This window comes from Calliopsis andreniformis, chromosome 10 (assembly GCF_051401765.1).
Source record: "Calliopsis andreniformis isolate RMS-2024a chromosome 10, iyCalAndr_principal, whole genome shotgun sequence".
Classification (NCBI taxonomy): Eukaryota; Metazoa; Arthropoda; class Insecta; order Hymenoptera; family Andrenidae; genus Calliopsis; species Calliopsis andreniformis.
Window position 1 is genome coordinate 16172157 of NC_135071.1, and position 12620 is coordinate 16184776.

Consider the following 12620-nt stretch of genomic DNA (forward strand, 5'->3'; position numbering starts at 1 on the left):
AACCAAAAGCGTACGTGGGATGTATTGATTGATACGTACAGCTTATACAAGACTTTTGTTTTAATTTATTCCAAAACATTTGTCAAATATATGTCTATGCATGGTATTTTTTGAGAATGATATTTTTCTGCAGAATATAAAGATTCTGCAAAAATTTGGTAGGGCAGTTTTAATTGGATTCATTTGATTATACGGTTGAATAATCCAGAAGAACTGTTTTCGATAAATCAGCGTTAAATCTAATAAAATATGCACTCGCGAGCACTGTAAATTGCAATTTGCAACTCTGCAGATTTTTTATTACGGTGGTACGTATGGTTGAACAATTTTCGAGTATTGAAACGTCCGTGCGGATGTGCAGCAAAAATATTCGATATGTATAAAGTACATACCCTCTTCGATTTTCTATCTTATTTATCTATAATATCTCATTTAAACTAAATGATATAATGAAATTGAATAAAATATGTATTACGGATAAAAAATTGGTTTGAATCCTAATGAAAAGGTAATCAAGTCGATAATATTGTCGATAAAATACGACCTACTGCATCCTACTTTATCGACTACATTATTTACTGTTTTATCTTGAGAGGAGACAATCCATAAGGAGACATCTCTACGACAGACGAGTTACTGTATACTCGTCTGTGATTTCCTGTCGGTATTATAATTTTAATTTTCACCACTACACCCGAATTATTACTACTAGTATATAGGAATATCTGCTCTTTATATAACAAATTTTTGTTACACCCTTTTGCACAATGATTAATTACTAATCATTGCGCAAGTAAGCTGCAGAAGTTTTTCTCTAAGTACCTACGCGAGTTAACTTAGCTTAGCATAACTTATGTATCTTAATTTATGCTTATCTTTAACTCTGTGGTTTATTTATTGCATATTTTTTTATATATATTATTGTCATAAGTCGAAAGTAACTTAGTGTAATTAACTTAGTTAACTTAATTACATTAAGGTCTTAATTATTACCTAACATTATGCCTCCTTACTTAAAAATTTAATAAAACGTCTACCTCACAAATCTTTTGTCGTTTTATCCCAAAACTAATGTAATACAAAATCAAATATGCGTACGATCAAACACAAATCAATATAAAAGACACAGAAATATATATACAACATATATAAACAATAAGAAAAGATATATATATATAAGTGTATACTAAAAAAATTACTACATTACCACATATTCTATTGCACCAAATCCCATTTTAACTAATTCATCTCCACGAAATTCCATTTGAAATTGTTATGGCGGCGCAACAGTGGCGCGCATTTCCTTTCTTTTCAAATCTGACCCTTTATCTCACAAGCAATCTGTACGCAAAGAAAACACAAGTATTAGGCACATATATTATACAAAATTATTATATGATGTGACTAACCCACACTTAATACCGAAAATATGGCGAGAAACTATAACTAAATTCGAAACAATGCAAATATAAATACATAAATGCCAAGTAAAGAACCAAAGAACGCCATGAAAACTAATTTGCATAAATTATGTAAATTTCTATTTCAATGTGTACTATCGTTATATAAAAGTAACCATAGAGTGCACTAATAACGATAGAACGTGATTAAAAGTCAACAGGTAGAATATATGAACCTGAATATTCACAGTATCACTCGCGTGTCTTATCACTTCAAATACCACTGAACGCCATTGAACAAATGACGCCACCCCACCTTGCCCAAGTTGGCGCTGGTGAGCAGAGGAAGGGTTGGGTGGGGATAACTGAGGTATCGGAAATTACATTTCCGAAAAATCTTCAATAGAACATCGTGACCCGAATATTATTAATTTTTAATACATTTGGTTACATCTGCGCCAATATAACGATACGATCATAACAAATGTCGACATTCAGGGCTATTTGCTCAAAATGTATTTTATACAATTGCATTTCTAATTATTTAGAATTCCACAAATCGATATTCCATGAAATTTTATAGTATATTTGATGCTGAACGTACCTCGTATCAATTGTAGACTGTATTAATGGATTTCTTCCCTTTTTATGCACTTTTTGCAGCTTACAAAAATTAGTTTACACACTGGCACGGCGTCGACGCTATTTTGAAGTTTGCAAATACGAACCAGTAGGGGGCGCTTTTAAAGTTTCAAAAGCAAAATATAATTTCCGCCAAAATTTGATTAGCTGATACTTGTCTTGCAAATACATTATAATCTGTAAACAAATATTATACTAATATTAATTATTAGATGAATTACTTAGAAATATTTACTTAATGCTAATTTAGTATCAGAAAATAAAAAACATTTCTATGTTTGAAAGATTTTATTGCAAATATTATATAATATCCTGTAAACTAGAACTTCAATGTCTTCTGTGAGAAATAAATCATTCGCGATTAATTAAATATCGAATTCATAAAAATTAAACAAAGAGGATTAACACGAATCATAACTTCTGTACAAAATTTAAAAATGACGAACAACATTACCGACCGTGTAAAACACAAAGCGCGCATGCACGCATGTGTACCGAAATACGTTTTCGTGCGCACGAAAATTTCGGTAAATGCTTTAGATAATTACAAAATAATAAATCTACGTACTGATAGTATATTACATTATTAAAGAAATGTTGTCACGATTGTCTACAAATGCTGGTCGAAAATTGCTGTTAAGTACAAATACGAAATCTCAGGTAAGTTGAGACTATTTGTGCATATAGGTTACATTAGTGCGACTCGTATCATTATCATAAACAAAATGCACTCAATGTAACTATAAATATTTTCAGAGAATAGCAAAATGTAATTTCAACCAACTCGCTTGTAATGTGGTGAATGTTTCATTAAGGAACAATCATGTTTTTAATGTTCACAAGCATTCGAAAGTTCTCGGAATTCTCTGTGTTCGATATCAAAGTACGATTGATACACCAACAACTCAAAGTATATTAAATATTTCAACAGGTACTAATTTATATGAAATTTTTAATTCAATAAGTATTTTGTAAAGTATTGTACAGAATTAAATAGGGTAATTTTGCATTAAAAGTTGATATATTTAAACATTGAATGGTTTTGTTAGATCCATCAGCACAACAGATTCCAAAAACAGTACAAAATATAAATGACACAGTAATACCGCAGTCTGAGGATATAATAAAGAGCATAGCTGATGACACAGGAGCAAAAGAAACTTTTATAAGCGAAATACCAGGTGAAATAACTTAATGTATAGTGAATTGAATACTTTTGCTATTAATTTTCAGGTGGCTACATTCTTAATATTTTGAGTAGTGACTGACAATTGAGCTAATGAATTGTTATAATATTCTGTACAGATATACCTTCACCACCAGTTCAGGATACAATAATAGACACTGTTGTTAAGCTGCATCCAAATGGCGAACCTACTTTAGAAAGTCTAGGATTAGGTGGATATTCCCCTATTGGACTAGCACAGTCATCTTTGGAATTTATTCATATTTATTGTGATGTACCATGGTGGGCAGCAATTACAATAGGTACATTAATTGTGAGGACACTAATGTTCCCATTGGTAGTAATATCTCAAAAGAGTAGTACGCACATGGCCAATCATATGCCAGGAATGCAAAGATTACAACTAAAAATGACAGAAGCAAGACAATGTGGAAATCAATATGAAGGTATGGAACAAATATTCCAGTGTACCAATAGTAGCAAAAATTAACTATAATTTTGCTTTCAGCTGCTATGTATGCAAATGATATAGCAAAGTACATGAGAGAAAGGAAACTTAATCCTTTAAAATCTTTTGTTGTAATTTTGGCACAAGTATGTATGTAAGAATATATATAAAAATATTTTCAATAATCTTGAATTGTGTTTCATGTAAGGGCAACTGAACATTAAATTTATTTTGCATGTTAGTTGCCAATATTCCTTTCGTTCTTTTGGGGTTTGAAAAGAATGGCTGATGTTCCTGTTGAAGGCTTAAGAACTGGTGGGCTTTGGTGGTTCACAGATTTAACTGTTTGTGATCCATACTATATACTGCCTGTAATGACCAGTGTAGTACTCTATGGAATATTTCAGTTCAGTGCAGCGTCATCTGCTGGTATAGGCAATCCAATAATGGCAAAATATTTATTCAGAGCCATACCAATTATTGCGTTTCCATTTTTAATTAATTTTCCTGCGGTAAGATGTATAAATTACATTCAGTACATTAACATATCTGTCACACAAATGTTTTAAGACATATATTATTTTAGGCTATTTTATGTTACTGGTTCTCAACAAACTGTATATCCATCATTCAAATTGGACTATTAAAAACACCTAAAGTAAGAAAATACTTTAATATCCCAGAACGTATAATTCGGAAGGAACAAAGTGTCTTAAAACAACCAAAAAACTTTATGGAGGGATTGAAAGAATGTAAGTTTGAATAGAAGTTTTAAACTTACTACTTAACATATAAATTTAAAATCTTTTTTCAGCTTGGACTAACGTGAAAATAAGTAAAAAAGTACAAGATCAATTTTACGCAGATTCTGTACAGTTTACTAAGGCAGGGAAGGGTCCTCTGAAGAAGACATTCAAATATGATCCAACAAAAACACCATCCGCAGCGACAGTTTTAACAAAGAAAAGATAAAGTCTTGTATATAAACATTTGTAAATAGGATTATACAATATTAACCCTCAAAAAGCTCATGTTTCTAACTGAATCCAGCATACCTGTTCAAGGATTACTTTGTAAAGATATTACAAAGATTCTCCATTCTTATAATAAGTAATAATAAATGCAATTAAGAATCTTTAAATAAATAAACTAATTTATGATTCATATTACATATATTTTACAATAACAATATTATTAACATTTTATACCAACACATTGATTTATCACTTCCAAAAGATGGTTGTTTTCAAGAGCTGCTGCAACTCTTTCTTTATCAGCAAGCTGTTTGTTCACTGCTGCTTCTGACACATGGGTGCCTGGTGTAATTTCAACATTGACCTTAAACCTTGATGGTAAAGCTCGCAGAAGTTGTACTCTAATTGATAGACCAATCAGTGTAGCCATACTACAGTGTGGTATTGTAGGAGTAAACTTTACATTAACTTTGTTTGCTTTATCATCAATCTATAAGAAGACACACATATGAAATTCAAATAATTAACATTATTAGTGTACTACCATTACCTCTATAAGACTTTGTTCCACTACATTCAGTTCTTCTAGAGTCAAAGGATGCTCAGGATCGTTGATATTTCTAATTAGATCTATAAATTAATTCAAATTACCGAATGCTTCGTTCAGAAGCATAAAGTAACATTTTTAATTGAACGTACCGAAAATTTCTCGAGCGTCAAATTCATCTGCGAGATCCTCGTCTTCATCTGCTGCGGTAATTTGCCTTTCATCAACTTTCTTGTATAATTTAGGATTAATATTTTCCAAAGTATCACCCATTGCGTTTCATCAAATAAACATTGCTACGCAAAATCTAAGTTCGCTGGTGTTTACAACTATGAAAGTAACTTACTTTTATGTCAATAGCAACACTACCAATAATGACAATTGTTGCAATATTTTCTCCTGTCTTCTTATTTGTAAAGTATAAACTATAAACTTTCTATGAACCCACTCACATCATACAAAAAACATTCTAAGAATGAAATAAGCTGTAATGTTTTGACCACTTCACTGATTTTTTTGGGGGGTTATATTCTATACTACATTCAGCTGAAGTAGAGTTATGTACAGAGTTTTAGTATTTATACTCGTTTTCCCATTTCGGAAATACGCATGCTCTGTGATGGCTGCTTACAGTGTATGCACGTGTGGGCATTTATGATAATAATTATTTTAATTTCTTATAAGTAATTGTAATATTTTTCAGTGTTTTAGAAATAGATTTTACAATACTTTCAAAAATACAAGAGACTGCATCTGACGAATTTGTAAACACTATATAAGGAGAAGGTGAGGTTATACTTAAATTGTACTAATTTTCTTGTTTTCTTGACCTCTTTTCAATTATTTCTGTATTTTAATAGGCAGCTAATTTTTTTACAGACCCAAAATGGCTACATCTCTTGCAGAACAATTAAAGAAACTTAAGGCACCGCAAACTAGTATATTGCTTCAAGATAAAAAGTGTGCTAGTTTACTGTTTGATCCAAAGGAAGCTGCTAACTTAGACAAAGAAACAGTTTTGAGTATTGGTCAAAATGGATTGCAAGAACTAATTAAATTATCAGATTCGTTTCTAGAATTTGAAGCAACACTTTTTGCGCAAAGCTCCTTAAGCTTAGAACGTTCCGTACAGGATACTAAAGTTAACAAGAAGTTAGATGGAGAGATTGAGAGATTTTTAATTCTGCTATCTCCTTATTTTTTACTCAATAATGCTCACAAAGCACTAGAATGGTTGATACACAGATTTCGGATACATGAATTCAACAGAGATCAGTTTCTACTATTGATACTACCTTACCATGAGACTAGAATGTTTGTTAGAGCTTTACAATTATTAGATTTATCAGATGCAGCTGATAAATGGCATTGGTTGGAACCTCTTCAGAAACCTGGTATTTCATTACCTTCAATGACACTAATTAATCATCTTAGCTCTGACAATGGCCTCTTAAAGCTTATTTGCAATCATGTTGTTATTGCTACAAGACAATATTCAGACAAAGCAAGTTGTCTAAGCACCTTGTATGCATTTTATACTACTTCTCTACTAGGAACTATTAATCAAGTGTCTGTTATTACTGAAATTCAGATAAATCACATATTACCAACCATTCTAAAAGGACTCGATAGTCCTATAGCAGATTTTGCAGCTAGCACCTACATGATTTTAGCAAAATTAATGACTAAAATAAAGTTCAATGCTGATACTACAGAAAAATTGTTTTTAAAAATGTTTAAGAAGACACATTTAAAAGAAGAAGCACTGACATTATTATTTTTTGCATATAGTGCACCAGCTTGTCAAATTACTACTGTTCCAAAAAGCCTGGTCATTCGGTTATCAGAGCTTGCTTGGTTTATCCAACTTACGATCAACCTTCAATCACCCAATATTAATAAACTAAAATTCATTGTACCATTATTGCAAACCAGTTGTCGCGTGATTTTAGAGGACCCATCCGGAACAACGCGTGTACAGAATATGGTCGGTGAAATTCTGACAAAAATTACATTAGATGATAATGGAGTGGATACCATTTTGTGGAATATCTTAAGTAAAGAATTTCTTACAAGCGACATCGCACAAGAATCCAAAGATTTTCTAACACGACTGTATCAATGTCTTGAAAAGACATATCCAGAAAGATTTGATGATTATTTGAAGAATCTTATGAAACGTAATGAAACAGATAAAGATTCTAAATTAGCGCTACAATTTTTAACATCCTGGCATTATGGAGCTAGAGACACACAAGACTCCTTGGGGATTCTTGATAGACTGATTCATATCAGCCCTGAACAGAGAATCATGGCATTGGAAGCTCTGGCAAAGAATAATATAAATATTCCAGAAAGTTTTCACAATATGATGACAAACACCTTACAAGCCAGATTTAGTGATAGCGAGGTAAACGTGATTAAAACACTGCTGTCTTTGCCTACAAAACGGTTGACCAGTCTACTTCCCGTGGATATTTTGATTGACGAGCTGAAAGTGTTACTATCAACGTGCCATAGTCCAAGCAGGAAAATATTAGCACAGCCAGCACTAAATATCCTTTTAGAGCTTTGCGAGGAGGGAGACGACACTAGTATCTTTATCACATCTCTACCGTATTTATTTCCAAACGAAGACGGAGATGTGAATATCGCGATGGAAGTACTGAAATCGAAATTTGCCAAAAAGAATCCTTACATGCACCAGGTGCAGCTAGACCTGGGAAAATCGCCTAACGCAGAAGCAATTTCTTCTGCAGCCTTTCACAATATACTCAACTGGGAACTACTGCCTCCAAGTGATAGTATATTGCGTGCCATGAGACAACAAATTGCCCATGGTGATGCAGCCTCTATGTTCTTTAATCTAATTCTATTAGGATCAGTATGCAGAGTCCCTGTTGGGTCTCTACATCCAGAGATAGCCAGAGAAGTTATAGAAATGGCCACAGAAATAATAAAGAAGTTTCCTCGAGTAAAAGTGCTGAAAAACTGTAACAACATAACAGGAGATAATATACAAAATGCCATTGCATTGACATCACAGGGATATCTGCCATTACAAGTAGGCACTTATGTGTTAGAAATGGTTCACAGGCGTTTGGACTTAAAATTGAACTCGAAGTGCGACTTTGAAAATAATCCACATCGTAGTAATTTGATCGTGCGGCTACTCGAAATGTTTTTTGAGGGAATGGACAATAAGCATTGGTGCAAACATTACTCGCGATGCTTGCAGATATTCTTCCAAAGACACTTCTCTACAGTGAACGACCTGATTCAATTTCTGTCTCAACTATTCATAAAACCAGTGAAAGTACAGACATCCTACCATTGCCTGAGGATAGCATTGGTTCTCCTGAATCAATGTAGGCACATGGAATGGGCGTTCGAAAACAAGATCTTTGTAACGAATTTATTACTTTCACTCGCTAGGGAGAATAATGAATGTCGAATAGCAGCGTTGGATGTCCTCAAAAAAGTTACAGAAACTGCGTCTCCAAATGATCCATTCTCAACTCTGTTCTTGCAACTGGTGGCTAGAAGTTCAGAGATATCGTTAGACCCTGATCAACTGTCGCTAAATCTTTACGTTTTACTTTCACCAGATCCAGATGTGACTGGACAGTTAAGGTCTAGTTTACGAAATAAGCTTCAACAAGCGCAACAATGGCTATTCGAAATTGTGATGAACCAAGAGACACCTATACACATCAAATCCCAGCTGTTAGACATCTTAGTTCACGTCAACGGACCTACAATAGTCCACAGACTAGCTCCTCTTGGACTTGAACTTCTACAGACTCTATTAACTGACTCTAAGACCAAATTAGCTGGAAACGTGTTGAAGAACATACTTCAGAGATTTAATAGCGCAACTGTGAAAGCGCTCGTTATGCAACAAGTATGGTTATTATTTGAGACCAGTATAGTTGAGCACAAGGCTGAGATAATCACAGAAACTGGCGCTAAACAACCGCCAAGCGTTATTCTTTTAAAACAATTAGGAGATACTTTCTTTAGTAGCGTTGGAAAAGTGTCTTCTGATCTGCAGAAGAAGATTCTTGCTAAACTAGTCGATGTGATCACTGACTGTGACATGGGTAACGTCATTTCTGCAGCGAACAGAGCAATCAGGAAAATTCGTGTGGATGCACAGCTCGTTGTCAACGAGTTACAAAATATGAAGAATCTTAAAGACTCTGAGTCAAACGATGCCAAAGGAAAGACTAAGAAACGATTGAGCCATGTACGCTCCTTACCTAATCCAATGATAATTAACAGTAGGGAATGGAAGCGTGGTGTAACTCTCTTGGAATTCGTTCAACGGGCCGACAATATTGAACGCGAAGAATTGCTTTATCCAATCTTGTTTGACTTATTAAAGATGTGCCTCAGTTTCGAAGAACAGAGCCCCATCGAGTACACTAATCAGCTGCTGTTGTCAACTATTCATAGACTGACTGTGAAGAAGCTGCCTATACGAGACGCTCATCTGCAGGTGGATTTAATAACTCAGTGCATTAGAACGTCGAGAAATCCTCAAACACATCATCATGCTCTGCTGGTTCTTGTGGAACTTCTGAAAGTTGTCGACGTGCGTTGCGCTCTTTACACCATCATGCCCATATTCACGTTTATGGGTAGCTCGGTGGTACGTCAAGACGATGCTTATTCTATACAAATCATCTCCAAGACCATTGAAACAGTGGTACCCATAATAAACGCCGCTGAAAATGAGACTCACGCTTGTGAGCTTTTGAGAACTTTCATCGTTTCCTTGCCTGACATTCCTGAGCACAGGCGGATACCCCTATTTGTGAAGCTTTTACAACTATTGGAGAATCACTTCCATTTGTATTATTTACTGACTTTTGAGAGCCACGTTGTGTCCAGAGTCATGCAAATCACGAATCAGAAATCACCTAGTCAGAGACTGGAGTTTGCTCTACAGGTATCTCAAGAGTTCCCACCTACAAGACTCATCCAAGTATGTGTGAAGCTAGCACAATTTATGAAAGAACTACCAATAGATATAGAAGGAGAGGAAGACAGGAAGGCTGCAATGTCTTTCAAATACAAACACATATTTGATGTAGGTAACAGTGGACCTAAACACCTAAGACACTACAAGTACACTCTTGTGCAGTTTCTAAGCAATCTACTGTCATCACCTGATTTTATCAACCGAGTTGCAGAGCTTGATTCTGCCGAAGTAGAAAGTTTGAAACCATGTTATGACCAGTTGATTGTTGAATTAATCCTGCTGATCCAGAGTACTTCAAAGAACGCTGATCGACATCAAGGAAAACCGATTGGAAAATATTGGAAAGTCCTCTTACACCATTTGTATGATGTACTGGATCTGGTTAACAATTTACTACCCAATAATACCTTCTTAATCAGCGTTAAACGTCTGATGGGTCATGAACTAATGACAGTTAAGAGGAAAGCTTTGGAACTGCTTAACACACGACTTCAGCAACGAAAATTCGGAGAAGAGGATCACATTGATTTATTAAGTCTAATCGAATCTTTGTTAACGATCACCGAAGCTCGGGTGAAGGCTGAGACACAAGAACAGGAAATTGTTCAACAGACTGTACTGATCACGTTGAAGTTGTTAGCTAAATTGTTAGCCACTGAGCATCCTGCAGTATTCAAACCAGTACGTAGACAATGTGAAGAGTTAACTCTGATTCTTCAATTAGAAATTTTAAACAAATTTGTTATCTTCTGTTTCAGATTTTGGAGATGACTACCGAGCTTCTACGAACAAGAGAAGGGCCAGTGCTAGGCAGCGCTGCACTCTGTGTTGCAGAATTATGCAGTTCCATGCGTATACATGCCATACATTCCTTGAACAAATTTTTCCCAGCGATTTTACACTTGCTGGACAGTCATTGCCATCAAGGTGTACCTGATGTAATAGTCGTCAGCATAGTCAGTGCATTGCAGAAGATAGTTGAATCTGTAGGGAATTTCCTGTCTTTATACCTAGATCAATTACTATTTGAGCTAGCAAGGCTGAACTCTCTGTATACTGACACAGAAAATCCAAAGATTGGCGTAGTAGTGTCACGTCTCAAAGCGACAACGCAAAAACTCTCTAGTTGCATACCCCTTCGAGTACTATTGCCAGCAGTGAACAGGACATACATCACATTGTTGACGAAGAAGTTGTATCAATGTATACCAGCTCTTATGACCGTCTTAGCAGATTCTTTTAACAGCGTGCAACCGAGTGATCTCAATGCAGCTATTCCAGACCTAGGCACATTCTTTTTGAAAGTGCTACAATTTCGTGAAGACATTTCTATGTCTGAAGAGGAAATGGAAGTGGATGGTGCGGAAGTAACGATGAAAGATATAGTAATGGTGGAAGAGAGCGCCAGCAAAGCTTTGGTCGCGCTGGTTTTGAAACTGAGTGAGACCACCTTCAGACCTCTATACTACAAATTATTTGATTGGGCTGCTAGGAATCCACAATATAAGCAACGCAGTATTACTTTCTACAGATTATCAGCTAACATTGCTGAATGTCTGAAGTCGCTCTTTGTGCTCTTTGCTGGACACTTCCTCAAACATGCAGCTATGTTATTAAGTAGCAATAATCCAGCTATCATGGAGGAACCTCAAGAAATGTCTCTTTCTGAAGAGTCTAGCAAGATTGAATTAGTGGAAGCTATTTTATTGACCCTTTACAGAGTCTTCAGTTATGATGCGCACAATTTTGTGAATCAGGAGAGGTTTGAGACCCTGATGCAACCTATTGTGGATCAACTCGAGAACACTATCAAAGATAGAGAACAATATGAGAAAAGAGCCAGTGAACTTGTTGTTCCTTGCGTTGCAGCCTTTGCTAGTGCTATACCTGACGATTCATTGCATAAGCAACTGGTCTACCAAGTACTGCTGAAGACAAGGCATGCGAAATCTTATGTTAGAAGCGCAGCACTGAATGCTTTGGTAAGCTAGTGTTCTTTTTGTTTTAGGTGAAGACAAAACTGTATTTATAATTTCCTTATTCTTTTCTCTGTAACTTGAATGCTAATGTTTGCCGTTGTTTTTTATTAACACAGGTTGAGATTGTAAGAAAATTAGGAGAAGATTTCATGCCTTTATTACCAGAAACTATACCGTTCCTAGCAGAGTTATTAGAAGACGAAGATGAAGCTACAGAAAAGTGTGCACAAGATGCAGTTCGTACACTTGAAGAGATTTTAGGAGAACCTTTGCAAAAGTATTTCTAAACCAACTTTGTAATATACATTTAACTAGCTCAATTAAATATGTACATAAATAAATATAACCTAAACAATAAAATAAGTAATTAAGTTTTACCTGATTTCTCTTATCTTCTTCTTGTCCTCTTAATCTTCCACGGAATTAATTTTATTTAAATATACCTTTCTATTACAAA

At 34.9% G+C, this 12620-nt stretch overlaps 3 protein-coding genes across 4 annotated transcripts; 2 read left to right on the forward strand and 1 right to left on the reverse strand.

Annotated features, from left to right (window-relative positions):
* Window positions 1–2516: 2516 nt before the first annotated feature.
* On the forward strand, window positions 2517–4837 carry Oxa1l (OXA1L mitochondrial inner membrane protein). Its single transcript, XM_076387720.1, has 8 exons — window positions 2517–2702; window positions 2799–2973; window positions 3092–3223; window positions 3348–3674; window positions 3737–3822; window positions 3919–4188; window positions 4263–4428; window positions 4491–4837. Exons 1-8 carry the CDS (start codon window positions 2637–2639, stop codon window positions 4646–4648), a joined length of 1380 nt encoding a protein of 459 aa, XP_076243835.1. The 5' UTR covers window positions 2517–2636; the 3' UTR covers window positions 4649–4837.
* On the reverse strand, window positions 4056–5772 carry Galla-2 (MIP18 family protein galla-2). Of its 2 annotated transcripts, XM_076387722.1 has the most exons (4): window positions 5350–5772; window positions 5201–5280; window positions 4889–5140; window positions 4056–4183 (listed from the first exon to the last, which is right to left on the reverse strand). In XM_076387722.1, the coding sequence occupies exons 1-4, from the start codon at window positions 5468–5470 to the stop codon at window positions 4175–4177; spliced, it is 462 nt and encodes a 153-aa protein (XP_076243837.1). In that variant the 5' UTR covers window positions 5471–5772; the 3' UTR covers window positions 4056–4174. The 2 variants fall into 2 exon arrangements, with proteins under 2 accessions (XP_076243837.1, XP_076243836.1); XM_076387721.1 differs by lacking the exon at window positions 4056–4183 and having other exon boundaries at window positions 4830–5140; window positions 5350–5769.
* Window positions 5773–5898: 126 nt separating this feature from the next.
* Window positions 5899–12545, forward strand: L(2)k09022 (HEAT repeat containing 1 homolog l(2)k09022). The gene is made up of 4 exons (XM_076387717.1): window positions 5899–5983; window positions 6077–10865; window positions 10943–12166; window positions 12280–12545. Exons 2-4 carry the CDS (start codon window positions 6084–6086, stop codon window positions 12448–12450), a joined length of 6177 nt encoding a protein of 2058 aa, XP_076243832.1. The 5' UTR covers window positions 5899–5983; window positions 6077–6083; the 3' UTR covers window positions 12451–12545.
* Window positions 12546–12620: the final 75 nt, after the last annotated feature.

What these genes read in the sequence shown, in the direction of transcription:
- Oxa1l (XM_076387720.1), top strand. Translation starts at nt 2,637, where the DNA reads ATGTTGTCACGATTGTCTACAAATGCTGGTCGAAAATTGCTGTTAAGT. An exon ending in ATGTGGAAATCAATATGAAG is followed by an intron (nt 3,675 to 3,736) that starts GTATGGAACAAA and finishes TTTTGCTTTCAG; the next exon opens with CTGCTATGTATGCAAATGAT. An exon ending in TTTTAATTAATTTTCCTGCG is followed by an intron (nt 4,189 to 4,262) that starts GTAAGATGTATA and finishes ATATTATTTTAG; the next exon opens with GCTATTTTATGTTACTGGTT.
- Galla-2 (XM_076387721.1), bottom strand. Translation starts at nt 5,470, where the DNA reads ATGGGTGATACTTTGGAAAATATTAATCCTAAATTATACAAGAAAGTT. An exon ending in TGACGCTCGAGAAATTTTCG is followed by an intron (nt 5,281 to 5,349) that starts GTACGTTCAATT and finishes ATTAATTTATAG; the next exon opens with ATCTAATTAGAAATATCAAC. An exon ending in TGGAACAAAGTCTTATAGAG is followed by an intron (nt 5,141 to 5,200) that starts GTAATGGTAGTA and finishes GTCTTCTTATAG; the next exon opens with ATTGATGATAAAGCAAACAA.